The 27,288-nt window shown below is 40.4% G+C and overlaps 3 protein-coding genes across 7 annotated transcripts in view; 1 reads left to right on the plus strand and 2 right to left on the minus strand.

Annotated features, from left to right (window-relative positions):
- Positions 1-542: 542 nt before the first annotated feature.
- Positions 543-5,427, plus strand: LOC118210562 (A-agglutinin anchorage subunit-like). The gene is made up of 5 exons (XM_035386835.1): positions 543-1,272; positions 1,435-2,057; positions 2,260-2,424; positions 2,728-3,006; positions 5,049-5,427. Exons 1-4 carry the CDS (start codon positions 1,250-1,252, stop codon positions 2,970-2,972), a joined length of 1,056 nt encoding a protein of 351 aa, XP_035242726.1. The 5' UTR covers positions 543-1,249; the 3' UTR covers positions 2,973-3,006; positions 5,049-5,427.
- sycp1 (synaptonemal complex protein 1) lies at positions 3,535-18,532 on the minus strand. Of its 3 annotated transcripts, none has more exons than XM_035386831.1 (34): positions 18,409-18,532; positions 17,917-17,952; positions 17,690-17,816; positions 17,342-17,426; positions 17,035-17,078; positions 16,696-16,860; positions 16,464-16,531; positions 16,111-16,184; positions 15,914-15,972; positions 15,760-15,826; positions 15,168-15,241; positions 14,940-15,048; positions 14,724-14,818; positions 14,307-14,491; positions 14,138-14,205; positions 13,965-14,047; positions 13,502-13,606; positions 12,861-12,964; positions 12,503-12,620; positions 11,815-11,885; positions 11,553-11,634; positions 11,106-11,168; positions 10,911-10,973; positions 10,757-10,819; positions 10,038-10,154; positions 9,831-9,941; positions 9,620-9,712; positions 9,264-9,338; positions 9,097-9,183; positions 8,282-8,443; positions 7,447-7,518; positions 5,440-5,547; positions 5,037-5,126; positions 3,535-4,176 (listed from the first exon to the last, which is right to left on the minus strand). In XM_035386831.1, exons 1-34 carry the CDS (start codon positions 18,435-18,437, stop codon positions 4,036-4,038), a joined length of 3,093 nt encoding a protein of 1,030 aa, XP_035242722.1. In that variant the 5' UTR covers positions 18,438-18,532; the 3' UTR covers positions 3,535-4,035. The 3 variants fall into 3 exon arrangements, with proteins under 3 accessions (XP_035242722.1, XP_035242725.1, XP_035242724.1); XM_035386834.1 differs by lacking the exon at positions 18,409-18,532 and adding an exon at positions 18,184-18,381; XM_035386833.1 differs by lacking the exon at positions 3,535-4,176 and adding an exon at positions 4,204-4,724.
- An 805-nt stretch (positions 18,533-19,337) lies between these two features.
- The window catches only part of LOC118211082 (monocarboxylate transporter 1-like), a 34,856-nt gene continuing 26,905 nt past the window's right edge, over positions 19,338-27,288 (minus strand). For all 3 annotated transcript variants that reach the window (XM_035387887.1, XM_035387889.1, XM_035387890.1), the window contains 3 exons: positions 25,534-25,677; positions 24,432-25,238; positions 19,338-24,096 (listed from right to left, as the gene is read on the minus strand). In XM_035387887.1, the coding sequence (XP_035243778.1) occupies positions 23,822-24,096; positions 24,432-25,238; positions 25,534-25,677 (1,226 nt within the window). In that variant the 3' untranslated portion in view covers positions 19,338-23,821. The remainder of the gene's footprint in view (positions 24,097-24,431; positions 25,239-25,533; positions 25,678-27,288) is intronic.

Here is a 27,288-nt window from a genome sequence, read left to right on the forward strand (position 1 = left end):
GACACCATTGACTATTCAGGGGAAATAATAATACGTATTGTTTGTCCATTGCTATTCTCTGCATCATATAGGGGACCTCTCCATCAGAGTGTGGAGTATGAAGTCTCTTTTCACCTGTGTTGCATTATTAATAAACGCACTCTGAGTAAGATTTATAGAGACAGATAAACTGAACAGTTCATAAACAGCTCAGATAACAAACGAGCAGGGTCCGCAGCTGAGGGTGCAGTGGAGCTCGGTGAAAACAAACACTGCCAGAGTTGATCTGGCCAATAAACCTCCGTCTCCTTGGCGACCGGCCGACTCCAAAGGAACTGAGCGGAGCTCCTCCCACTTCACCTGCTGGTGCGACCGGGGACCAATCGCTTATTCCCGGCAGGGCTCGGGGAGGGGGGGAGAAAGCCGAGAGGAGCGAGAGAGGGGAGGGAAAAAAACAGAGGAGCAGCGAAGACTTTGTTCCCGATTCCCCCTCTGAGGTGCCGACTCAGACTCAGGTGAGCTAAAAATACATGCTTCAGAGTTCCTCCTCTGTACCAAACCTGTGCTTCTTCTCCCTTTGACCCTTTGAAGGAACAGCAGACCGGGTGGATGTTACAGTGCAGTTTATTAATACGTACAGTAGGAACTTCAGCCTGTTTGTGTGACACTGAAGCGCATTCTAAGACTTATTAAAATTATCTGTAATGTCGGACAAGGTGTGATTTGAACAGACGCACATGCAAGTCACCCACCTGAGCAGGGAAAAGTATCTGAATCTGTTGTTGTTGGGACGTGTGCCAACGCTGTTAGGGTTGTTTTGTTCATAGCGCGCTGTTGAACGGGTCCCTGTTATAATCTTAATGGGCAGCGGGGCTTTGAATTTTTACGAGGTTTCTGGGTTTTTTTTACGAGCTTTTTATTGAGATGATAAACAGGCGAGGAGAGATGATTTTCGCCCCGTCACACCAGCCGCTCTGAAACGGGATCCTGGAGCAGCACCAGCGCTCGGGTTACATCTGCGCACCACACATTTAACATTCATTCAAAGTGCAGGCCAACGGGGCCCAAAAGCAGCAGCAGGACAGGATGTCATTTCACGCACAGATAATTAACTCTTTGACGGCGGCTCAGGTGGAAGTGAGACGAAGACTCTCCCCCCCAGCAGCACACAGCGGCGTGTCAGAGACGTTTCAGGGAAAGACGGGGGGAGCCTGAGTCCTGAGAGTGTGTTAGCGGCTTTAGCGCCTCGCTGGCTTTGCTCTCACCACTCATGAATATCTCACGGTTGGCACGGTAATGGGACGGCGACTCAAGTTCAGATGTCAGAAGTGTTTCAGGAGGTGGAATACAGCATTTGAGATGCACTTAGCTTCTCTCTGCTGGTATACACCGGCCACTAGACCATCATGTGACTAAAATACCTGATGTTTTTTTTTGTTTTTTTTTCATTTTTAGGTCGGCTGTGGAAATGAAAATGATTCACGAACGAAGTCTCGGCCGGCTTCTGTCTTTACTGAGTTTCTTCTTGGCTATTCATTTGGGATCCACCTCGACGAGGCCTCCTGACCCAGCTGACAATCCCCACAACACCACAGGTCTCACAAGTGCAACCACGCCTGCTTCCAAACCCAACTGGAAGGGTACCACGGCAACCGCAGTTATCCACAGGCCCAACCAAAGCACGTCTGCCACCACCACCACAATGTCTCTGGACTCTGAACAGAACGGTGTCTCCCACAATCACACCCAGAACGAAACGGTCTCCAAATGGAATGCCACGATCGCCACAACAGGTTCCACACACATCAGTGCCGGCACCACTTCTTCAAACTCCACTGAGGACACGGAGGTGCCAGTGGACTCCGAGCTCTCACTGGGTCTCACCACCTCGTCTCCGGTTACTAAAGCGACTACAGCCACGACTCCTCCGGTCAACGCTGCTTCATCGTCTGTGGCTACAGTCAAGGCCACTAATCCTCCACCTATGACTCCCACAACCCAAAGAGCCAGAGTGCCAGGAATGGTTTCTCCTCGTAACAACCCTGTATTAGCATCTACACCTGAGTCCACCACTCTGGGTAAGAGGCTCTTTGTTTACTCCCGCACACTCAACATACGAAACATTAGATCCTGTATGAGTTAGTCCTTCTTGAAGAGCAAATACCTCCAAAAGTAAAGCTATATAGTACAGTCAAACCTTCAACAATAAATATGATTTTAAAAGTTTTTAACTGCTTGTATGTGGAAAATATTCTCATGAATCTTTCATTCCCATTGCAGGTGAACCTTTCAACCTGAAGCATTCGAAAAAGACCATGACCATAATCTTCAGTTCTTTAGTGGGAGTCGCAGCTCTTGTGATACTCTTGTACACCCTGGACAGATGCAAGCAGAAGAAGACCCAATACCTACACCGACCCCTCTACAACAACTCAGAGGAAACAGGTCAACAATCACTTGGAAACACTTCTAATACATTCTGCTGAGGCTGATTACATTTTTCAAGCACACGCTATTTGTTGGGGCAGTTGATAATAGAATAGGTCCATCCTTTCTCAAATAATGATGAATTTACCTTTTTATTGTGTAGCAAACCAGCACAATGCAAATGGGAGACGAATTGGAAAAATTATCAAATCAGTTTCAGGTTATCACGTCTTCATGTTCACTGTCTGCATGCTTACTAAGAAAGACTGCTGCCATTGGCCTTGGTTCTATACTCTAACGCCATTTTTAATGTTGTTGCAGTGGAAAGATTTGTGCCTGCAGACGACACGCTGGTCATCTCCGGAGGCCTCTACGATGGACCTCGGGTCTACAACCCCACTATGACAACAGCCAATGAGGACGAAGACTTCCACTGTGACCAGCCTCCATTTCCCTCCAGATCCACACAGTTCCAGTTGAAGCTACTGAAGGAGGAGGGAGAGCGGCCGCCATCTTATGAGGCCTCTACCTGTCAATCATCTCCGCGAATGGACCAAGATGCGTAGACCGTTAAACCAAACCCTCCTTCTGCAGGATGAGGTTTTTTATTTATATATAAAACTCTTTCTTATATGTTTAAAACATTGCTAACCCCCTTTCTTTTGTTGGATAGAAAGTGTTAGCACACTTATGGTGCACTCTGCTGTGTACAATGAAATATATATATATATATATATATATATATATATATATATATATATATATATTCACCAGCCAGGCCAACATCTGACTCGACTCAATATCTAAACTACTATGATGAATAACAATAGGTTGTTCCTCTTTAAAGAAAAAGCCATGACTTCAGATTATGGAGAATAAATGAACATTTCCTAATAATAATATTAGAAATAAATGGCTTGGATGGTGTTCCAGGTCAGTGTATCCAGCTATAGCACTTAATCTCAATGCAGTGAGATGTAATCCAGGCTGTCCCAGGGACACATAATCTGAATGAAAAGACATGATTAGGATTTGAACATGTGTGAGAATTTTATTAGAATACAGTATGCTTTAAATACACTGTAGATTACACCAATAGCTAACACATTTTCCAACATGTGGAAATTGCATCTAGGAACAAGAACTAGTAAAAGGGCACAAAAATAATTTGTGTGCACACAGAACATAGTCTTAAACGTGTAATGAGACCTAAAAGATCCTTTTTCATTTAAATATCCTGGGAAAACTGTTAAAAGTAACATGAGGATCATATTAAATACAATACTCATCATAAACGTTAAACAAACCATTGCTTTTAGAGATAAAATCAACATTTTGTTCTCAGCATGCTAAATTGTGTGCTGTCCTGTCAAATTCATTACTCCCTCCCTGTCACAGTCAGATTTAAATTACAGCATGAACGCTAGTCAAATAAAACATGAACAATGAACAAATAAAATTAATGTCAGAACTCGTCCAATAAAAGTACCGGTAACGTGTGTTGCTTAAAAAGTCCAGATTGTGCTTACTGCCATTTAACCACTGGGTTAGGATATCCTCATCAGAATCTGAAACAGCTGTTTAAAACAATCGGGTAAAAGGTTAAGCGAAACCCGGTTAACAGAAAAGCTACGCAAAGATCTTCTCAGTGACTTTCTTCTTCCTCTTGTCGGAGTTGGTGACGGCCGTCCAGCCGGCGTCCCGCATCCGCTTAACCGCGGCCAGCTTCAGAGCCGCGCCTGGGGACCGGAACTCGGCCGGGCTCTCAAACTGAACGCCACAGAAGGGTTAGGTTTAGGGTTAGGGAACTCGGCCGGGCTCTCAAACTGAACGCCACAGAAGGGTTAGGGTTAGGGTTAGGGAACTCGGCCGGGCTCTCAAACTGAACGCCACAGAAGGGTTAGGTTTAGGGTTAGGGAACTCGGCCGGGCTCTCAAACTGAACGCCACAGAAGGGTTAGGGTTAGGGTTAGGGAACTCGGCCGGGCTCTCAAACTGAACGCCACAGAAGGGTTAGGGTTAGGGAACTCGGCCGGGCTCTCAAACTGAACGCCACAGAAGGGTTAGGGTTAGGGTTAGGGAACTCGGCCGGGCTCTCAAACTGAACGCCACAGAAGGGTTAGGGTTAGGGAACTCGGCCGGGCTCTCAAACTGAACGCCACAGAAGGGTTAGGGTTAGGGTTAGGGAACTCGGCCGGGCTCTCAAACTGAACGCCACAGAAGGGTTAGGGTTAGGGTTAGGGAACTCGGCCGGGCTCTCAAACTGAACGCCACAGAAGGGTTAGGGTTAGGGTTAGGGAACTCGGCCGGGCTCTCAAACTGAACGCCACAGAAGGAAATTCACCAATGAAGCGTTTCATTCAGAGACTGGAACATGAGCGGCCCGGCCAATGCATGTTCGATTATTAATGACACTGTGCAGCTCTGCAATAACGATCTGGCATGTTTTTACGCAGAGCTGAAACTGCTTTGTACAGCCTCATTCTAGAAGCTCTCGGCTACGTGGAGTTGCGTGATTTAATGTGAGCTGTGTTGTTGAATCCACTGTAGCAGATCGACATTGCAGTGCTGTGATATTCATGGGTTGTGTACTGGGTTATGCTGGGTAATCAGTCGAACATACGAGCATACCTTCTTCTGCAGGTGCCCAAGCTGACGAAGAGGACCACAACCACCTGGATACAGGTTTCTTTTGAACGGCCCAGACTGAACAGAAAAGCTCTACCGTAGAAACAGAGAGAGAACATTTCAGTTGTACGCTTGTCTTGAAAGTGAAACTGGTTTCTTCTCAGGCAGTTATAAAATCTAGTTTTTTATGTAACTTGCCATAAAACTAACTATAAGAAGGGGAGTAGAGGGATTATATGGAATCACATTTAATCTCACCATGTCGTAAGGGTCAGTATTAAATGCTCAAATGCGGCTAGAAATGGAAATGGCTGATAATGTGAATACAGTGGGGCAGAGCAGAGAAATCTAGAGTGCAGTGCTGTAACTGTGACAATAAACACTTCCGTCTGCAGGAGAGTTTCACCAGTGAGTCATTTGGCTCTGAGCTGTCGGATTTGGGGTCCAGCTCCAAGGTGCTTCTCCCCAACAGCACAGATTTCCCAGGGGACGGGGGCGTGCGTATTCTGTAGGACTGAATCATAAGACTGCACTCACACCCTGCAAACACAGCTCTTATCATAGCGGACATGCAAAGCAATCATAAAGTAACAGCTACATTATAACCACTTATAGTTACGCCTTACAATAAATCAGCTGTAAAGTAAATTATGATATTTCACCAAGATTCCCCTTTTACCAAACAGGCTTATATGTACATAGTTAACTAGTATTAATTCAAAAGATGGATATTTGCTCAAACCACTAACTTTAGTTACTCAAGGTTTTACATTTTAAACTGAAATGGACTGGATTGCACTCTCATTTCATTCCTTTGGTTTTAAAAAACAGAGCGATAGAGTTCAGTAACTAGAGTCAGGAAAGATCAGCACTCAGTATCAGCTAAAAAAAGATAAGGCAAAAGATTTCAGCATACTGCCTTCAGTGATATTCAATATGCTTAGACATTAGAATCTTTTAGCCTCAGCTGAACCAAAAACGTTGTGAGTGTGGATCATTCCTGAATGAGGTTACTGAACTCTTTAGGTCTAAAACCCTCTGTTTTCCAGGCAAAGGGCAGAACTAAACGCACAGTCCATTTCTGTTTAAAATGTATGTTACTATTTTGGCTTTGCTGCTATGAGTTAAGCACTCACTAATTGCCTGATTGGTCTCTAATTAGCATGTACACCTGTGCTATTGCTGTAGCGTCAGGTACATAGCGCTGCAATCAGCATCCAGCACAGTTGTGCTGATGAAGGCAATAAGCTGACACGTTTGAATGTGTCCTGAACGAAGCTCCTGAGCTCTTTAGATTTGTGCACCTGCATTTTTGACCAAACGTGCTGAATGAAAGCGCTGTCTAGTCCTGATTAAAATTTATATTTCTTTTTGGACTCGCTCCCAAGAGTTAAGCACTGGTTAATGGACTGCAATTAGCACACAACGCCATTCTGCTGATTAAGACAATCTGCTCAAATGTTTGTATCTCTCAGAATCAGTGTGCCTAAAAACACTGAGTGTGGATCTTTCCTGAATGTACTTACTGAACTCTTTAGATCTATATTTTTAACACTAAAGGCTCATAGAGTGCAGTACATTTTGAAATGTATATTACACTGGAATTGCTGCCACACGCTAAGCACTTGTTAATGGCCTAATTGAGGCTCTGATTGGTCTGGTTGGTAGTTACTCTAATTGGCCTGCACACCTGTGAAGTTGGGTATAAAAGGCTGCTTCAGCATACAGCACCAGTTCATGAATGGGGGTAGTAAGCTGTAGTGTTTTAATGGCAGTGCATGCAGATCATTCCTGAATGTAACTGCTCCAGGGCTGAAGAAGTTGATTTTAATAGGAGATTTTAAAAATGCTGTAAGTGCACTTTCATACCAGGCCTCCCCTACTCCACTGACAGCAAAATTGAGCTGCAGAATGTAGAGAGCAAGGGCATAAAGTTTGATTCATTTTTTTTTACTTTGGAGCTTGACATGTCAATCATCCAAATCCCTTCAAACCACCGGTTATTCATTTGGAACTTTTGTCAGAAGGCAGGACTTTCCAAGTGTCTGGGGCAAAATGTATACTTGCCTACCTGTCAGAATTGTGGCTGTTTGGATTTGAGGAGTTTAAGAGTTGTTTGTATACTTGACTGTACCATCAAGTATAAATAATACTACTCTACTGTGGTCATGTGCTTTCAGTACTGATGGGATGTTACTATTATTCTTTATGGAACGTTGGGGGGAAAAAAAGTTTGTTTTAGTATCACACATCTGTCACTTTTTTTTTTTTTTTTAAGGACCATTTTAGTCCACAGAAGGTTTATGTAGGTTTAAAATACTATTTTATTCACAATATTTGTTTATTTACAGATACGTTTTTAGTTACCTTGCCTAACCCTACCTTAACACAGATGACAGATTCCTCAGCCTACCTTAATTCGTGGTGTCACCACAGCTTTGTTGCCTGAACTCCAAGATGTTTTTAAGGTTCCACTTTCTGACACCTTTAGAGATCAAACAGACCAATTTACAGCTGTGGGATGAAACTGAGAATTCCCCACGACTGTACTCATCCAGGAGTGCTTGCGATTGCCAGCAGGTTTTTAAAAAAATGGGATTGAGAGTTCATATTTCTTCTCAATGTAGCAAGAAGTGCTCTTCAGTATAGTGTGAAGAATTCCAGTCTACACAAATTAAAATTTAGTTCGTCTGGAATTCAAGACTGACTGAATCCTCCTGATTTCACATTTATGTACATTTTACAAAAAAGTAGGCAACCTGAAAACATTTATGACCACTGATGTCTTAGAAACCTAGAAGTGGAATTCTATATACAGTACCTCTATAACAAGCTCTGCAACATTTTGAAAATTAAAACCCTAATATGGCAGTAGGAGGGGGGGAGAGAAAGCACTGTTGCCTTGCATCTGCAGCCAAATCAACAGGCGTGGCACTTTTTGTGCTGTAGAGGTGCTCCAGGGCCACTCTTGACATTCTTTTAGTAGAATCTGCTACATATAGAGGCCAAGCATGTGTGAATCCAAATGGAATAAAATGAATGGGCATTCACACTGAAACTACAGTAATGTATGAACAAGCGAGCAGAATGTAAAATATTATGGATATATAAATTTTAAATATTCAAATTATTAAATTCTTTAAATGTTACTTTTTCAGGGTTTGCAGGATTAAATGACATATTAGCTGGTTGGGATTTGCATTGACAGGTTGCAGTAAGTTATAACATCACCTGAGAATGGACCTTACCTTGAGCTGTGGTGTCACCATCACCTTTCTCTCTATACTCAAAGATTCACAACTTTCATTCTCCTGTTCATTTGTGAAGTCAAAAATGGCCCGTCTGGACTTGCCAGAAGAAGCTTTCGAGCTTGCAGTATCCTTGATCCCCCTGGAGCTTGCCACAGGGGTCTAGGAAGTTTGTACATGTACAGTAAAACAGTTAAACATGGACTCTGTAACACTGCCAGGAATTAGTTGTTAAAATACAATTTTAGAATAATTTGATTTACATCAACTGTGCCCCAAGGGTCATCATCAATATTCAACTGGCTGCCAAGAGCCAAGAAGCGGTATTGGTCTGCATCTGAATACACCGTAAATATATGTACATCCAAGCTCACAGAACCTGCCTGTGAAAGGGAAGATCAGCTGACCTCATGGGGGGGGGGGGGGGGTGCGCTATAACCAGAAAATGCTCATAACTTCAAAACCAATTCCTAAATTTCTGCCAAGATCAGGAGACTGCGGTTGGAAGATATCCAGCATCAGCACAGTAACTGCGGGATTGATTTTCCATGTCGGGGCTCTGCAGACTCACTGTGCATCACTGGCTTGACTGTGACCGATTGCTTGCCCCCGTAATTACTGCTTGGAGCTGTATTTTTTCAGTCAATTCTGAGTGCTGCTTTAGTCCCCCACTCCCCCTCCCCCCCGCATGATCTGGATAAGCATCAAACTTAACTTAAAACTCTGAAATACTGTTGCCATCATTTCTGTAGAAAAATAAAAGAACAAAGAATAAAATATTGAACACGAACCATGTTATAATTCGGACAACGTACCAGCGTTCGCTGCATCTTGTGCTTACAGTCTTCTTTCAGAGTCTTAATTTTCTTATTCAATGACGCAACTTCTTGTTTCATGTTCTCCTAAAACCCAGAAGAATGGAATGAAATTCACTAATACTTTTTCGTAGTTCAATGCAAAGGTTAAAAAAGTGTAATCTTGCCTTTTCTTTAATTTCATTTTCAAGCTGTTTCTTCAAGTCTGAATTGTGTATTTTCAGTTCTGACATCTCCAGCTCCTAAAACCAACAGTTTCATAAAAAACAGTCAGCTATTTTTACTTAATTACTGCTAATTCATTTGCATTGCATTGCTCTGGCTGCAGAAAAAAGCTTTTTTTTCTTCTTCATTTTTTAAGGAGAATGTTTTCCACTGATCAAAACAAAAATTACTGGAACATTCCAATTTGGTTTAAAGAAAACAAATGTATTTGTGGATTGAATAAATCCCTTGATTATACAGTGTTTTGAATTTTAAGGGCATAGTAAGTATTAGTGCAAAATGATAACGTCTGGCAGACCAAGGAGGTTTTTGCAGCATTAATTTCCACTTCTCTCTTCCTCTTCTCATCCAGCTCTGCATCTTTCTCCTCAAACATCTTGTCATACTGATTCTAAGATAAAGACGGGAAAACGGCAGAAGGATTATCAGAACCAGCCGACGCTTTCCGAAGCGCTGCCCTGACTCGAGCGAAAGTGATTTTGCCCTGTTTTGCGGAGCTGTGGCTCTACCTTGTGCTTGTCCATCAAAGCCACCATGTCAGAGATTTTGTGCTGACACTTCATTTCTGTCTCCTCCTTGCTCTTGGCGGCTTCCGCTGCCGTCAGCTGTAGCTTGTGAACCTGAGGAAATGAAAGTTATTGAGTGACCCTGAGCAGCGATGGCCTGCGTCCTGTGTTAGAGCTGTGGTCTGGAGGGACTGCGCTCGGGTGAGAGACCTTCTCCTGGAGCTGGGCCCCAGAGCTGCGCTGCGTCTCCACGGCCTGGCGCAGAGTCTCCAGCTCCTCAGCATAGCGCAGGCTAGCGGCTTTCAGCTCCCCTCTCAGCTCACTCACCTGCAGTGGGAAATAAACCGCATGCTGTTATAGTCTTAAAGTGTCTGTCCTCCATTTTCTAGTTTTGGTGGATTTGGCGACATCTGTGGTGACTGCTGGTCATAAAAGTTTGTTTTCACACTTCAAATACCAGAGTTCCATTTGAAATGAAACCATTACTAGGAGCACATCAACCGCTTGTTTTTCTCAGAAGATAATCCAGCGGCAGTGTATTTCGGAGAAAGAAAGCTGCCTAAAGACAACCAACAATGTTGTCTGACAGAGTAATATTGAGCAACACATCAGACCTCATTTTAAAGATGCTTTTTGGATCTTAGGCGCTTGCTGTCTTGCATTCGGCATGCAAGTTAAACAGCATATAGCGGAGCAATTACAGCATGCAAACACACTGAGTGAAAAAACTGATACAAAAATGCCACCGTGAAGCGGTATAAAAAAGGCATTTTAAAAAAATGAATAAATAAATAAATTCACTTTGAAGTGAAATTCAGAAACCAAACATCATTAAAGGGCATTACTTAAAATACTCAGGATAATGTGTAGATAGACACTGAAAAACAAGAAAAACACATATTTCAGTCATGCAATATGACACACCATACCTCCATTTCAAATTGACTGCACTTGTCATTCTCTGTTGCAACATGCCTCTTCAAATTCTTATTCTAGAAACAATTACATTCAAGAAAGTTAACTTTCCATATATGTATATATGAAAGAACTGAAACAAAACTAAAATGTATTATAATTACTTACCTCTTTCAGGCATTCTTCATGAGCTTTAGTCTTAGTTTCAATTTTTGTTTTTAAGGTATTCATCTAAATAAAAGGAGTACAGTAGTCTTTAGAAATCATTAAATAATAAAAAATAAACTCTTAGGCACAAAACAACCAAAGGGTAGTACAATAGTACACCCATGACCAATTATCAAGCACAGCAATGGAAATTACCTTCACTTCAAGCGCTTTTATTTGTTTTTCCTTTTTTGCCAGTTCATTCTGCAGGCTTTTATTCTACGAAAACAATAAGGAATGGATATCAAGACAAAAAGAAAGTAAGCTCTCCCAAAATCTCGTTTCCATGTAAGAGGCATTCTATGGCTGTATACAGCCTAGAGATCAGTGCACTCAGGATGATTACATTTATAAACAAACTAATAGCAATAGCAAGATAATTGTTTAAATAACTGGATTCAAAAGCCATTTCATTCAACTGTTTAATTGTATGGACAATTGGCAATATTGCCATTCTTTATTGATGCCAAAATATTTTGCAGTAAATTGTAGACTAAGGTTATTTTCTTTAACATAGCTGCAACATCATTTTACTGAACAGAATTTCCTCAGCCAACAGCAAGTAAACATACAGTATTACAAAAAAAAAACTGAGCCACTTACACTATCTTCTTGTCTCTTATTCACAGTCTCTGACTCTCTACCGTGCTCTTCCACTGTGGCCTTCAAATATTCCAGCTCATGTCTGGGGGGGAAATGGACAGAATTTAGAACAATCCAAACAAAGAGTAGATTGGCTAAAATGCAGGCTACATTACACTCTTATTTATTTTATTTTCTACATGTATTTCTGGGTAGTCAGGATATGAGCCGATACTGTCACATGAACTGGCCTGATTAATAAAGCAAACGTTCCCAACCTCACCTCAGCTGTTGTTTTTCCTCCTCTGCTCTCTTCATTTCCTGTGCGATCTTCTTCTCACTTTCCTTACCCTCCTAGTCCATGTAAAACATGTTACAAAGGCTTATATTTGCTCATGTGCAATGAGTGCATTAATCTCCTTCCTTCTGCAGCACTGAATTTACTGCTAAAGGGGTCTTTCTGCATGTACACTTACTGTATCTTCATTATAAACGTTATACAGGTTTTCTGGATGGTGTGTCCAACTAAATCACTAGCTTGCCATACATCTATGGGCCCTGCAGTCTGGAATTAAATCCTGGCTGTCTCATGTGCTGAGCCCCATGATGCAATGTGTAATGTATCTCTGTACCTCCCAGGGAGGGAGGGTTTCAGTTCATAGGCAATAGTGTCTGCTGTGGCTGATCTCTGTCTGCACCAACTGTGTATGACGTACAGTCCTCAGGTGCAAAGCACTGCTCAGCTGGTGGACTAGAGAGACAAAGTAGCATGCTAGCGACAGGCTGCATGCTTTTTGGAGGCTGCCCACGGCAGCCTGTACCCTCCACGACTGTCAGAATATTCTGCAGCAATAAGACTGGCTTACAGTAAATTTTGTCATTCCATTACTTGGGAATAAAGGGTAATTAATAAATTTGATCACAAAAAAATAAAAAAATAACCACTGATTGAGCTGAGATCTAGCGCACACCTTTAAATGAGCTTCTAGCTTCCTTATATCAGCAGCGGCACCCTGTGCCTGCAGAGAGAGAGCCTCCTTCTGAAGCTGAAGCTCTGTGAAGCTTGCCCTCAGCTCCTCGTACTCTTTCCTGTGTGGAAAAGGGGTAAAACTGACTGCTAACAAAAGGCTAACCAATACATCTGTAGAGTCTGATACTGCGTCATTCATGACTGGTACATGTCAAGAGGATTTCTTCTTCAAAATGTATCTAAACCTGTATTAGGCTGTACCTGTTGGGAACAGCCTAATATTGGACTTCACATTTATAAAACTGCATTTATAATTAAGTTACTTGCATGTAAAGAATATAGTAACCAAAGCATCTCACTTGTGCTGTTCAGTATCCCTCTTTAACCTTTCTATTTCCTCTGTGGATGTTCTTTCATTCGCTAAAGCAGCAGCCAGCTGCTCCTCAGCCTCACACAGCTTACTCTGTGAAAACACAACTGTGAATCAGATCAATCCTGAAGGCATACTGTGCAGGATTCTTTAAAGATATATGTCAAATGTGTTGCTACAAAAAAACACTAGGGATGGTGGGGTATACACAATATCATGTCCTTCAGATTAAATTTTTGGATGAATCCAAGATTTGCTATGCAAATGACCCTTTATTACAGGCCTCAGAAGTATACCTATAATTAAATTAATCATTATACCTATAATTAATTGTACTAATTGGGTGTTAACTTTTAACAAATCAAACAGATTTATATAATCTCTGTACAACAGACATACTAAATGATGCATAAAAAACCTGATTAACACTTAAAATACTATTGTACCGCCAATTCCATTAATCTGAACCTGGTAAAGAGTGAACAAATCACTATTATGGATGCTTCAGACCACCACTATTTTGTGGACTATCAAACAGCCATGCCCCAGAATACAAGGGACTACCAATAAGTAAAAAGGTTCTTTTTTTTTTTGGCTGTGGATGAGTGTGATTTGGTTGCAAAGAAGGACCTCTTTCATTTGAGCAATTTCCTTCAAATTCTCTTGTTCTTTCTGCAGAGTTTCAAGGGCTTCCTCCGCAAATCTCTTTTCAACCGACAATATGTCCGTTCTATGCTGGAGGAATTGAAACATGAAGAGAAGTGACATGAGAAAAAGACCACCACAGGTTTAAAAAATAAAACAAAATTTAAAAAGACATAACAAAGATGTGTGACAGCGAAGCACTTCCAAATAATGAAAAAGAGGAAACAGTGAGAAGTCATTAAATTCTAATGCTAACCCGTCTTGTTTCAACATTTTGTTTCAGCACTTTAGATATTTTAAGTAATTTTAAAAAAAGTAATCCCACTGCATATTCAGTTCCTGCTTTATAACATATTTGAACAGATAATAGTCCAATACAGCAGCAGCAAGATAGACAGTCTAATGTCATTTGATCAGGCAGTCAGAACCTGAAGTAACCTGAACTCACCATTAACTGCTGAATTTCTGAATTTTTACTCTCAAGTCGCTTGGTGAGCTGCAGAACCTTTGTCTCCTCCATTTGTAACTTCTCTGATAACACAGAAACAAATATTTATTTACAAAAACTGTTAAGTTTAGACTCAAATGAGTTGTTCCATATTTCTTAAGAAAGGGTATTACCTAATTCACTAGTTTTCTGCTTTAATTCCTCAGTTACTGCACCGAGTGCTTCTTCAAGTCCTTTCACCCTTGTAAAAACATGGCATGTGGTTCTCAACAAGTCAAATTAATGCTGCTTAACTTTGTATTTAAAGGCAGTAAATAGAACATGCTGATCACATTTACTTACCTCTGCACCTGAAATGTTAGAGTAACCTGTAGTTCCTCAGCAGTAGCCAGGATGCCCTGCAGTTTTTTAGCCTGTTCATCTCCAATTTTTTTCAGTTCTTCCAAGCTGTTGTCTTTTTCCACAAGGGCCTTTGTGTATTCCTCAGTTTTTTCTGTTAAGGTTGTTTCAAGGCCCTTCCTATATTCCTACATATAAGCATTGGAATAATGTTTAATGTTGCACTATTTGCTATCGGCATATTCTCGATTTCTTAGGACAGGAGAAATAAAATTTGACCTCAGATTCACATTTCAACTCACTTAAAAACTCGCTGTAAGATTGACAAGATACACTGTGCACCTATTTTTTAAGTATATTTCATGAATACTTACTATGTATGAACAGCAATAAAGGGTAATTGGGAATAAAGAAACCAACCTCACTCTCTTTGTTGGCCTGTTCTGCTATCTGTAGTTTTTCTAAAAGCACTTCCTGTTCTTGCTTTGATACTTCAAGCATTTCCTGATGTTGCTCTATCGGATAAAAGTTTAATTCATAAAGTCAGTAAAACTACAACTCAATACATTTAAAGGTTAAAATATGAATAAATGCTTTTTGAAGGGAAATTAATTAGGATTAAAAAGTGAACCATACTTGCTGCCTCGTGTAATTGATCGCAACTCTGTCGTGCCTCTTGGAGTGTCCGTAGTAAGTCTTGAAGTTCATTTTCTTTTTCATTCAGTTTCACGTGGAGCGATATTACCTTAAAAATAAAGACTATTGAGTATTTTAAACCAACAATATTTAGGTATTCAACTGTCACTCATAACTGAAAAATACAACTCAAACTACAAAAAGTAGCTACGACTATAAATGACTGACCTCCTCATGTTTGTTCGTGAATTCTGTCTGAAACTTCTCCTTGATACGATCACATTCTTTCAGTTCCTCTTGCACTAGATAAAACAAATTTTAATCCAAACAAATTTTGGGCATTTTCAATAAAATGTATTGTTGTATCATTACTGAAAATAAATGCTCACTAGATTAAATCATAACTCGCGGTACATTACACTGTAATTGAAACGGTATACAAGTAGAGCGTGGAAAAAATAAAAGACAGAATTTGCACTAATTATTTCAGGCTTGACGAAAAGTGGGTATGTGATTAAACGGTAGGATTGTTCACAGTGTAATGTTCAGTCTTCAATTGACTCTTACAGTGTACATGTGGACCCTACTGGACTCACGCAGAGTCTGTTAGAGTTTAATTAACACTGGGTATTTTACTCTGTACCTACTCCATTACAGTTATGCACTTCATGAAGGTGCATTGTTCAGCACACTCCTCTGACCTAAAACATCATTTTTAATCCTGAACCCTTTATCACTTGAACATGACGGATTTAATCCTGAAATGGTATCAGTGCACCAAGGCTAAACATGCAGATTCCTATTTCCTCCCCTCGCTCACATTTTAACAGATCGTGCCTGTCAGTCTCTGCTTGAACACGAAGCTCCTCAAATGCGCTGATCATCCTCTGAAATTATAAGTGAAACTTATGCACGACACTGCATTTGAAAATGACATTCCATTTAATTTTGATTTGTGGATATTAATAATCTACCTGAATGTTTTCACTGTTTTGCATGAAGAGGTGTTGGGTCTCTTCTCTTTCTGATTCATCTATAAAATATAAATGCATTAACAGATGTCAATACAACATAATACATACAACAAACCCTGCACAAATTTGTGCACTGTCATTTATAACTGAAAATAAATATTTCTCTGAAAGAATATAAAGATATACTTCATACTCACATAAATGCATCTTCTCTGCTGACCTTTCAAAGGTTTCTTTTAGCAGATTACACATATTTCGTGTAGAATTGATTCTGTAAGCCAATAGAATATATAACTCATATTTATTTACTTTTTTTAAAAGGATGTCTACAACACAACACTGCAGTAAACGAATCACTCACAAACAGTTGCTGATGAACTTTTTCAAATTTCAACAGTTTAACATATTTGAGTGTAATGTGCTGAAACACTGATGCACTCCAATGCAAATTGTCCATCTATATCACTTTGGGTGTTTGTATCCACCTTTTATTACTTGCATACTATAACAGTGATACAGTAGAACATAATTAATTGTATAAACCACATACTTATTCTTCAGGTCCGTATTTTTGCTCATCTCTTCCTCCAGCTTCATACTAAGACTTTCATTTCCAAACTGAAATACAAAAACAGAGTTGCTGTCTAAAGCTCCTTAAACAATTGTCAGTCACTGTGTGAAACCAAATGTAAAAATTAAGTATTTAAGGTAGAATTTTCTAAAAAAATATATTTGCATGGAAATATAGTAGCTGCAAATTATGACTGTATTGATTTTTTTACCTGTAATTCCTGAATGGCTTTACGTTGGTTTTCAATTGTTCTTTTGTTATCCTGCAGTTTTCTATCCTTTTGGACAATCTCCATGTCCATTTTTGTCTTCCAACATTTTATTTTCTCGGCCTCCTCAAACAGCTTTGAATACAGTTGACTGGATCTAAACGTTGGCTGAAGAAAGTAATGAAAGCAAATCAATCCCAGCGTGTACAGACTTAATCTGCATATGTACGCTTCACTCTGACACTGTAAAATTAGCAACGTATCAATATAATCACAGAACACATACACACAAGTACACACAAGTACACAAAAGTACACGCAAACACCGTGACACTAAAATACCTCTTCTTTTTCCATTGGCATCACAGCAATCTTCTTTGCTGTATCTTTGAAGAAAAATAATATTTAGTCAGTTACAAATTGATTTCAACACACAATTATCTCACATATCTTGTTAAGACTTATGTTATGCTGGATAATTTACGGACTTCAAATATTTGAATCTCTCATGCTGTTGTATCTTCTGAGTCATACTGTTAATTATAACTTACTAATGTTACATAACAGTACATGATTGCAAGACTACTTGCACAGAAAGACCACGTGTGTAAATTAGGAGCAGGAAAACAGTTGCTGGAGGTGCGTCTACCTTGTCTGGTAGATTTTGAAGGCGCAACCATGCTGGCAGCTGGAAAGGGCATGTTTGACTCCTTTTCAAAGGGTTTATTAAAAGACTACAGACAGAAGCCATGAAACAAAAGGGTTACACATGAAGAACTGAACTAACAGCATAACTGGTCATGATCATAATGTCCATTATTCTACTATTGTTAAATAATGCTTAAACTAAAAACAGGGTTTATATTATTGTAACATACAGTATGTAAAGCACAATCTAATGAATATCAATTAAGATGAAAGACTACGAAGTGTCACAGGTTTTTTTTTTTTTTTGGTGAATTTGGCACGGGATGAAGTACTGTATAAATGCAGCCACCTGAACTGGCTGCATAAAAGCACCGCTGTCTTCGGTAATTTCCTGTGGTTTAACTGCAGATACTTGTCCCGGGCTTATCCTAGGCGGTACCAACAGCTTGAAGTTGAACGCTCTGTCCCTCTCCATTCTGAAAGACAGTGCAGGCGGTTGCTAACAGAAACGGAAAGAGATCGTAGCTACGGCTATTTTATTTGATTTTATTTTAATCAAACGTTGAGTGAACTTACCCTGGACCTGTCACTGCCGGTGAGAAACGGAGTACACTGTTGTGAAAAAATCAAAGTACAATATTTAACTTTAGCAACAACGAACGTTAGCTGGCCCTGACAGAGCATAGCGAAGGTAGCTAGACTCGCGTTAGTTAGCTAACGTGGCGCGACGTAAAATTTGCTCTAAAGTGAACTGCTCAAGTTAGTAAATCCTAGATGATCCTCATACTTATCTGAACATTTTTTAAAAATCTAATTTATTAATTTGTCCAAATAGGTACTGACCCTCAGTTCAGAAACTACAATATATGAGGGATTTGATCCATTCTTCGTGTCGAAAACCAAACTGCCAACTGCCAGGTAGAAGACGAACGGCCTCGAGCCATTGGGTCTTATCACGCGACAGTGATTTTGAACAGGATGAGTCTGTGGTAAGTGATGTGATCACTAGCCGGTCCGTTAAATTATGTTCCATGCAATTAGTTACTTGCGTTAACTATCAAACGTTACCTCGTTCTGTGATGCAACGATAGCTCCATGAATTTAACCCAACAGACCACTTTGTTATGAAGTCCTTTCACTACCAATTCGGACTAGATAGCAATCTAGCCTAGCTACGTTCACTCCAAAGACACGCTGCATACAATACTATAGTCTAGTATAAATGGCTAACATTTTAAAAGCTTCATTTTTCATATCATTTAAGAAATGTAGTCATTCTTGGTAGCTGTCCAATTAACGTTAATGTTGAATTTGGACCTACATCAGCATTAACGTTAATCATTTGCTTGCTAAAAATTAGTTTACTGCAAGCAAATGATTTTACTGCGGAAATAGACAAGCTGAACGCAGTGGGAAACCGAACAACTAAGGTACGTTAGGTTACCCGCAATATTACTGTTAATTTTATTTAAAACAACGACGCTACACAGATAGCCAGCGACGTAATACTTTTAGTTCGATACACCAGTGCATGACTATTATAGTGTTGGCCTATTATGCCCGAGTGTGCAAGAGACCCGCTGTAAGAACGGCTGACTTTTGCACTGTATGAAATTGTCAGAACTGTAGCTAATCGATTTCACACTCGGGTGCATTTCAGATCTCAATAAACAGCATGGGATTGTACATTTATTCAGTTAACTTCTTGTCTCCGAGGACTTCCCAGTCTATTGTCTTTATTAAATCCGGAGTACATTGGACAAATAATGGTTAAAACATAGGCTACAGGCTGTGCCATAATGCATGCACGCACACGCACACGCCCCTTCGCACACAAACACACACCCACTATTGATGCGGTAAACATAAGTGAATAAAGTAATGTGCACATGTCAGCATCTTGTGTTGATAAGAATTGAGTGCAGTTATTTAAGTTAGTTTAGAGTGTATCTGCACCAAACCAACGTTTTAGCTTCAGCCAAACAAGAGACAATAAGCATGTTTAACAGTTTATTCATTCACTCATTCGGAGTACATACATACAGGTACATACAAGTAAAAACTCAAACATCACAGCTGACTCTATATTAAAATCCTTCATATTTTTTTATTTGCTACTGTATTTTGGCACTACAGTGGTCTCACAGCTATACATGGGAACTAGCACACCAATCAACGTTCATACCAAGAAAGTTTGTAATGATATTATGTATTCACTTTTTATTTACTAATTTTTAAAAATTAATTGTGAATAAAACAATGTACTCTAGCTCTCATTAAAAAAAATAAGTTGTACAGTTCAACACACAAATCTAAGGCTCAGCTTGTTTATGCAGTAGTATTTTTTTAAAAAACCCCACTGGCTGTCACCTTTCCTACAGAAATCTGAGATAAATATCAATAATGTTAAGTGTTCTGTAAGTGCCTACATTATTTTCACACATTTCTCATAAAATATGTTAGTACATGAGTAAACTTGTCTTTGTGAGAGACATACTACAGATCATGAAAAAAAAATACATCTGTGGCTAATAACAAACAATCCAGCTCATCAAATCATATGCTGTCATGGGTTGACATCCTATAACATTTAAATGCACATTAAAAGAATAGCATCAAAATGTGTCCGTACAAATGTACACACAAATACTGCTTTTGCTACACATAAATGTACATAAACCTATTCTTAGATATTAAAATGTTTGAATTGTCATTGTTATAAACATTGCTATGTGCACAAAACTCAGAGACACGTTCACCTCAAAGGCTGGTTCAAGAAAAAACGTGTTCAATTTGTTTCTGAGTTTCAGCAAATATATTCCATGGTGTACATTCAAAGGCACTTATTTAAATGAACCCAGCTCTTGGTCCCGTTTTGATCTTGTGCACCTGAGACAGGTAAAAGGAAGCCTACATGGTAGCCAATCACATCACCAGTAGCTAAGTGCAGCAGATAATGTTACTCGACTCAGCGCAATGAAAAATAGGGGTGGCCAATCAAATTCCAAAGGTGCCATTGTTTATAACATACTAGAAATGACAGCAAGATACTTCCGCTTACATTTGAAGAGCATTTTGCATGTAGCATGTTGTCTACTAAGCTTTAAATACAAAACTCAAAAGCGGTTCCGGCAAGATAAAAGACAGGACCGTGATTGGGGCTGGGGGGGGGGGGGGGGGGGGGGTGGATGGGGGACACAGTGGAACACAGACTGAGAAACCAGACAAAATTGCCCTTTTCATAAAAACTGCATGCCCAGGCACTTGCAAATTGTAAGCTACAAATAGGATAAGTGGAGAACTTATCTTGAGAACACACACTGATCCATAGCCTGCTTTCCAAGATGAACAGTTTTGAACATTTTAGCAAAGACCAGCTATCAGCAGATGACTCACTGATTCTACTTTAATGCATCTAATGTGGTGCTTTCACAACCACATTAAATTATTTATTTTTAACAAGAGGACCAGCTTACATTAAATTATTTTGGCTATAGCTGGAGGTCAGTTTTATTTAAAACCAAACAATATTTTTAAATTAAACCTTTAGTTATTTCCAAATGGAAATGTTTGTGTAGTTAACACAAATGGGTACAGTGGATCTACAGTAATCAAGACCAACATGGTTTTGTGTACAAATCCAGCACTACACACTGGCTTGCACTATGATGATTTAGCATTCCACTACTGTAACTTAACATTTATACTTTTGTGATTAGTCTGAAAATCAGTTGAATAGATTCCAATTAGAGTATTGTCATCATATTTCCACTTCCTAAGGAGAAAATAATTTGAAGGGATGTTTCTGTATTTACAGTCAAACAGGAATGTGACGTTGCCAAATTAAAATAGCAAATGTGAAAAGTGCATAAAAAGTGCCTAAGAAGTATGTGAAAAAATTTGAAACAATATAGCCTACCTATGATTACCCATTTACCCACACATGCACACAAAACACACACAACACTTCATATTGAGTAGACACATGTGCAAAGACACTTTTTTGTGTAGTCATATCAAAGTGCTTTACAGGCAATATATCTGTAAAGAGAATCATCAGTATACATGCCCAGCTAATGTGACATCCATTTAAAAAGTCGGAGAACATTGCAGTCAGATTGTTATTTGGTTGTAAGGTCACATTGTGAGAAGAGCAGTCCCCATACAATCTTGGAACATATTTATTATGTTCCAAAACAAATTCAAAACTAACAGAAAAGTGTTCCAGGCAACATCTGGATAGTTATCATTTAGTCATGAAAATACAGAATGATAACTGTAATTTGACGTGCTCTGATTGAAAATGTTGAAATGGTAAAATTGTATGACTAACATTCCTGGAAAAAAAAAAGAACCTGAATTACCACCCCCGATTCTATTATTTTAATGTTTTTCAGGAAAAAACAACGAGTGTTCCCACAATGCTCTTTTGACTTAAAGATATTGTTTTCAGAGAATGTTCCGAGAATGTTAATTTCTAGCTGGGTAAAATGAATCCTCATAGTCCTCATATGTGTATGCAATATTTTAAATCATTAAATATATACAGTATTTTATAGACACATTTTTGGGGGGGGGGGGGGGGGGGGGTAGGGGGCAAGCAAAAATAATTGGAGAACATATGAGGACCTCGAGTATTCAAACAGTTCAGCTGGTTAGCTGAGGCCCTGTGCAAAACAAATGCAAAAACTAAATGTAAAGAGTATGCAGGCAGGAACAAAGCATAGTTCAAAGCAACCTCAGCCTGCGAATAGAAGCTAATTTCTCATGTTTTCCAAAAAAAGTGCTACACTGCAAGGTGTGAATCATGTTCTGTCACTGCATAATGTGACGTATGCATAGTATCCTTTGGAGCTCTAAAGTGTTCTTTGTAATGAAAGTCCAGCTATTTGCCTTCAGTCTTTGCCAACATAGTAAATCTGTTGGTGTTGAAGACCAGAATCCCTGTAGCCTAGCAGACTTTAAAAGTATTTTGCTTGATCTCTTCTTTATTTTTGAAAATACAATTTAACATGTGTAAATAAAAACACATATTGTCCTCTCGACTTTGATGTTATAGCAAATTTGTCTCAACCAACCTGTATTGAAGGATATTTAAGCAAATGATTATTCATATCATATTCAGAAAGTTATTATTGGCGATACAGCATGTTTCAATAAGTTTAATAGGCATGTGTTTAAGGTCATGCGTTAGGTAGGTGCTACTACGTTAAGTATACGTTAGAAAAGTAAATGCTTTGCTTTCTATCTCTCACAAAGGCAGCCCTGTGTCCTACGTTGTTATTCACTTCTTTCTCAGTGCATTGTTTGAAATTGCCCTTGTCTTCCTGCTTCTGAATGTCTAAGTAAAAGTGGGACTGTGCCAATACAAAAGATGATACTGATAATGTTTTCATAGTACTTCACAGGGCAATGGAACAAGCTAACGAGACGTTCTCGTTCCCGATTCCGCCACTCAACACATTCCGTTCGTTTTCTAGGTAGCGGCTGCGCAGTGCATGACAGATGCAGTCCGGCAAGTGGCGTGGTACCTTCGTCGGTTCTATATTTGCGTAGGATGTACTCCACCCTTATTCTATGCAAATGAGTCCGTCCAGCCCAGTGTGCCTGGCTCGAGAAACTCGGTTGAAACTTTCAAACTAGGTGTTGCAAATCATATATGAATCAAGATTCTGCATTGCCTATTTCTCACCACAGATGTTTTCAGAAACATGTTTTCGAGAATTGTTTTGGTCAAATAAGAAAGTTGTTGAACGGTCTGCCATATTGTCCCAGTTTTGAAAACGGAGAGCCAATACCAAGGACGCAGTGCATCTATCCAATCAATTGCTGGCACTGTTCCATGGTAGGCTATGTCACTTGTTTGTTTTGATCCCATCTATTTCACGGAACCCGCCTTAAATAATGTACATATTACAGCTCATCAAATGGACAGTTTGGGGGTCGGGTGCGTCCTCATGCGTCCTCGCTGGAATCGGTGAGAACGCAGCTTACGCATGTTAATGCTGCTGGGTCATGAGGTCACAGGCCAGCCTTAAATACTCTCTAAGATAAAAGCTATCAGTGTCCAAAATGCTGAGCAGGGATAATGCTTCTCAGAAAGGGCTTGCTGACAGCACATCATAGATTTTCAAGAGACCTTTTATGGAAGTCACTCAAAAGGATTTTTTTTCTTCAGTTCAGAACCCATACAATGAGGGGCTTGGACCTCAGCTCGAAGCGGTGGTTAGGAAGATGAGGCCCATGCACTACTACAGCATCAGTGGGAAAGGGGCATGAAGCCGGGGTCAAAAGGTCAGGTAAACACAAGAGGAGTAAGGGGAAAAATTTGACTCCATAAACTCTACTGCCTGCCGGACCTGTGGGGGAGTTGGTCTTCAGCTTGTTATTCTTGAAATGTACTGGACGTTCATCACAGGTTGACTGAGCATGGATTGCACAGAAGACCTCTGGGGGAGCTTTCCCGCGTGAGAGAGAGGTGCTAGACCACGTCTTCGGCGGTTTTTGGGTCCTCGTCTGCTCTCAGGGCCGTCAGTACGTCCGCGTCGTTCTCTCTCTCCTTGAACGCATTGTCCACGTTGGATTCTGCCTCCTTGGCCTCCAGCTTGGCCCTCCTCTCCTCCTCTTTCTTCTCCTTCTCCAACAGCCGGTAGTTGATTCCCATCCCCACAAAAAGGAAGACGCTGGCAACCATAAGGATAATCCCACAGGCGTAGTAGGTGTACTTGTAGTCATGGTAGATGTCGTTGAACTTGCCTGTGAAGACAGAGGGAAATGCATTTGTTTCAGTCTACCTCCTCATTATTTGTTGACTTTGGCGAAGCATTAGCGCATGTGAATTAAGCATCTACCATATTCTCCACAGCAGCAGTGGCAGTCCATGTCTCAAACCCCTGGCCCTCGCAATCTTTGCTAGCCCTGCCCTGATCACTGCTCCACACTGTCATCACATCAATTGATTTAAGAACTAACCAGGAGTTTTTAACAAAAAAAAAAAAAAAAACCTAAATCTTTGTAGTGAATGGTGCCGCACCTGTGATGCATATAAATATGGCACAAGGAGAATGCAGGTATTGAAGGCATTGACTCACCAAGCAGAGGGGGCCCCAGCAGCACGGGCCCACATTCCACTATGGTGACCAGGCCCACGGCGCTGGAGAACCTCTGCGCCCCCACCAGGTCCATGAGCGTCTCGAACAGCACCGAGCTGAGCCAGCCGAAGGCGAAGCCGAAGAAGACGGCGTAGATGATGAAGCTGGTGTAGTCTTCTGATAACGGCGCTAGCACGTGACACACCCCGTTGTACAGGACAGACGCGGCAAAAAAGTACTGCACCCGAGGTCGCACCAACGCGGTGTTGGCCACCAGACCCATGGAGGGCCGTGCCACCATGTCCACGAAGGCCAGGATAGACAGCAGGAAAGCTGCCTTGTCCTTGGAAATGTCCTTGCTCTTGGCGTAGTTGCTGAGGAAAACTAGGGGAGAGAAGAGGCCGAAGAACATGATGCAGTTGCCCAGGAGGTAGAGGAGGAATCCGCGGTGGGTGAAGAGGGTGAGGTCGATGAAGCTGTTTATCTTCTGCAGAACGGTCCTCTTGTCTTTGACTTTGCCCACTGGTTTGGGCTTGTTCGTATTGTCCCTCAGTGCTGGCTGTGGTTTGGGCCCAATGGGTCGCATTAGTGACCCTGCCACACAGCAGTTCAGCAGAAGCCCCCCCAGGATGAGGAAACTACCCCTCCAGCCAAAATGATCAAAGAACCAGCTGTTGAGGGGTGCCAGGGTGGACAGGAAGACGGGGCTGCCCGCCATGGCAATGCCATTGGCGATTGGACGCTTCTTGTAGAAGTACTTTCCAATCATGGTCAGTGCAGGGTTGAGGTTGAAAGCCAGTCCCAAGCCTGAAACGAATCCACCAAAACACTGAAATAGTGAAGCTTTTACATTTGAATATATCAATTACATGCTTTTAAAAAACATGCTTAAACATACAGAGAATGTATATCAGCATCTTGCATAAGAAAGAAGCTGGGTTTTTGGCTTATTCTTCTCTTAATGTTTCTCTTTAATCTTAAACTAAAAAAAAAAACATATTTCCTACAAACTTTGAACCCTAAATGGATGGAAGTCCCATCAGATTCCTCAGACTGAGCTCCTTGCAGACTCATAACTGATGGAGTGAAGAGGAAGACACACCTCCCACTACTCCCACACAGAAGTAGAGCTCCTGTACTGTGTTGCAGAAGGATGCAGCAATCAGTCCACAGCCAGACAAGCAGCCACCGAGCATCATGATTGGACGGCTGCCGTACTTATTCACCAGGATACTGCTGACCGGACCTGAGGAAACATGAGAAGGCATCAAAAGATTTAGTTATCCTTTATCGGCTGCTATCACAGACTTGTCTTCCACAAATAGTTGAATATACTGAACAAGTTGACGTTATACATTTGTAAGCTCCTGAATGGATTCTGTTATTTACCAAAAGTCTGTGACTAATATATTTGGAGCTAGTTTTTATAGTCTTATAAGCTATATTTGAACAAACAATTAAATGAATCAAAATAAAATCTCAAAAATGACGGAAGTTTTGTCGTATATTCTGAATTTCTCGATTGTACGGTGTTGACTTATGTAAGTGTGACTAATTCCTTACTTAGTATTATTTATATCAGTTCAGATTCAAATTCACATACATATTCAAGTATTTACACAGCATAGATTTAAGCCTTGATCTTCAAAATTAACACAATAAGATATTGAATTGGGATTCTTCAATAAAATTGGGTAAAAATGATTTTCTTAAGTTTATACAAGATGGAAAAACAGAATTCAGTAAGGTCAAACACAAAGTAATAATTGATTTTGTGCTGGCCTTTGTAATAGATACTTTTTATACAAATTTATGTGTGGAAGCTAGTTAAAGCAACCATTGTGGTTTCTGATTATTCAATTTGTAAGCATTTTCCACACCAGCATTTCAAACAAGTCATCAAGCTTCTTGTAATGAGCAACGAGGATGGTTGCAAAATACACTAATATCAAATGAAAAAAAAAAAAAAACTCCCACATGTAACCACTAGGTGGATCCCTAACTACAGGCCTGGGGAGGCATAGGTTCCATTGCACTGTAATTTGCCATTTCTTTAAGCACTGCGCATTAGTCCTTCTTAATTTAAATGACATTTCCATAAATGGTCATTTCAACTCAAACAAAAGCTAGGACAGGGACAGAGACAAAGACTGGAACATGGGACACGGACATTAAAAATAATTTGCATATTCAGAGAAAAAATCCAGGTGAAATCAGAAACTTGATCAGCACTCACTGCTTTCCCCTATAGGTGGACCTGGATACTATCATACAGCACTCAGCCACCCTGGTACCAGACTGTCAAGAAACAGTCGTGCTTTATTTTTCACAGTGTTGGAAAAGAAGCAGCGCCAGATGGCACGGGTAGTAAGAGAATAAAGATACATTCCAATAAGCCCTGGCGCGAAGTGCAAAGAGTCAGAGTCACACAGTAATAGGAAGCACAGAATTAGAGCTTGTGCTCTTATGCTTCAAAGAAAAGAGGTTTTCGAAAGGCTAGGGCTGAACTCTCAGGCAAGGCTGAGCTTGGTTCCCAGCCAGTTTAATGAAATAACACAAATCCACAGCCACCAATTTACATTTTTGAAATTTACTGTAAGCACTATATAATGAGAATTGCTGGATTTTTGGTGAAAAGAAACAAGATCCACAGCTATTACTGTCTGATAATAGGGCATTCTGGAGCTGCAGCACATGCTGTATTGTTATTCTTGTGTTGGAGTGCATTCTCTGAGGAAACATTTGCCTGAAGAAAAACCTAATGGTTTGATTGGATCCCCATTACTGAATCATAATGCATTTGCGTGCTCGACAGCAGTGTCTGGGGCTTGGAAGGAACAGCATATCAGAGGCTTTT

The sequence above is a fragment of the Anguilla anguilla genome, chromosome 13, assembly GCF_013347855.1.
Source record: "Anguilla anguilla isolate fAngAng1 chromosome 13, fAngAng1.pri, whole genome shotgun sequence".
Taxonomy (NCBI): Eukaryota; Metazoa; Chordata; class Actinopteri; order Anguilliformes; family Anguillidae; genus Anguilla; species Anguilla anguilla.

What these genes read in the sequence shown, in the direction of transcription:
- LOC118210562 (XM_035386835.1), top strand. Translation starts at nt 1,250, where the DNA reads ATGAATATCTCACGGTTGGCACG. An exon ending in ACCTGAGTCCACCACTCTGG is followed by an intron (nt 2,058 to 2,259) that starts GTAAGAGGCTCT and finishes TTCCCATTGCAG; the next exon opens with GTGAACCTTTCAACCTGAAG. An exon ending in CAACAACTCAGAGGAAACAG is followed by an intron (nt 2,425 to 2,727) that starts GTCAACAATCAC and finishes ATGTTGTTGCAG; the next exon opens with TGGAAAGATTTGTGCCTGCA.
- sycp1 (XM_035386831.1), bottom strand. Translation starts at nt 18,437, where the DNA reads ATGGAGCTATCGTTGCATCACAGAACGAG. An exon ending in AAGCCATTCAGGAATTACAG is followed by an intron (nt 16,532 to 16,695) that starts GTAAAAAAATCA and finishes TTTGTATTTCAG; the next exon opens with TTTGGAAATGAAAGTCTTAG. An exon ending in AATACGGACCTGAAGAATAA is followed by an intron (nt 16,185 to 16,463) that starts GTATGTGGTTTA and finishes ATTGGCTTACAG; the next exon opens with AATCAATTCTACACGAAATA.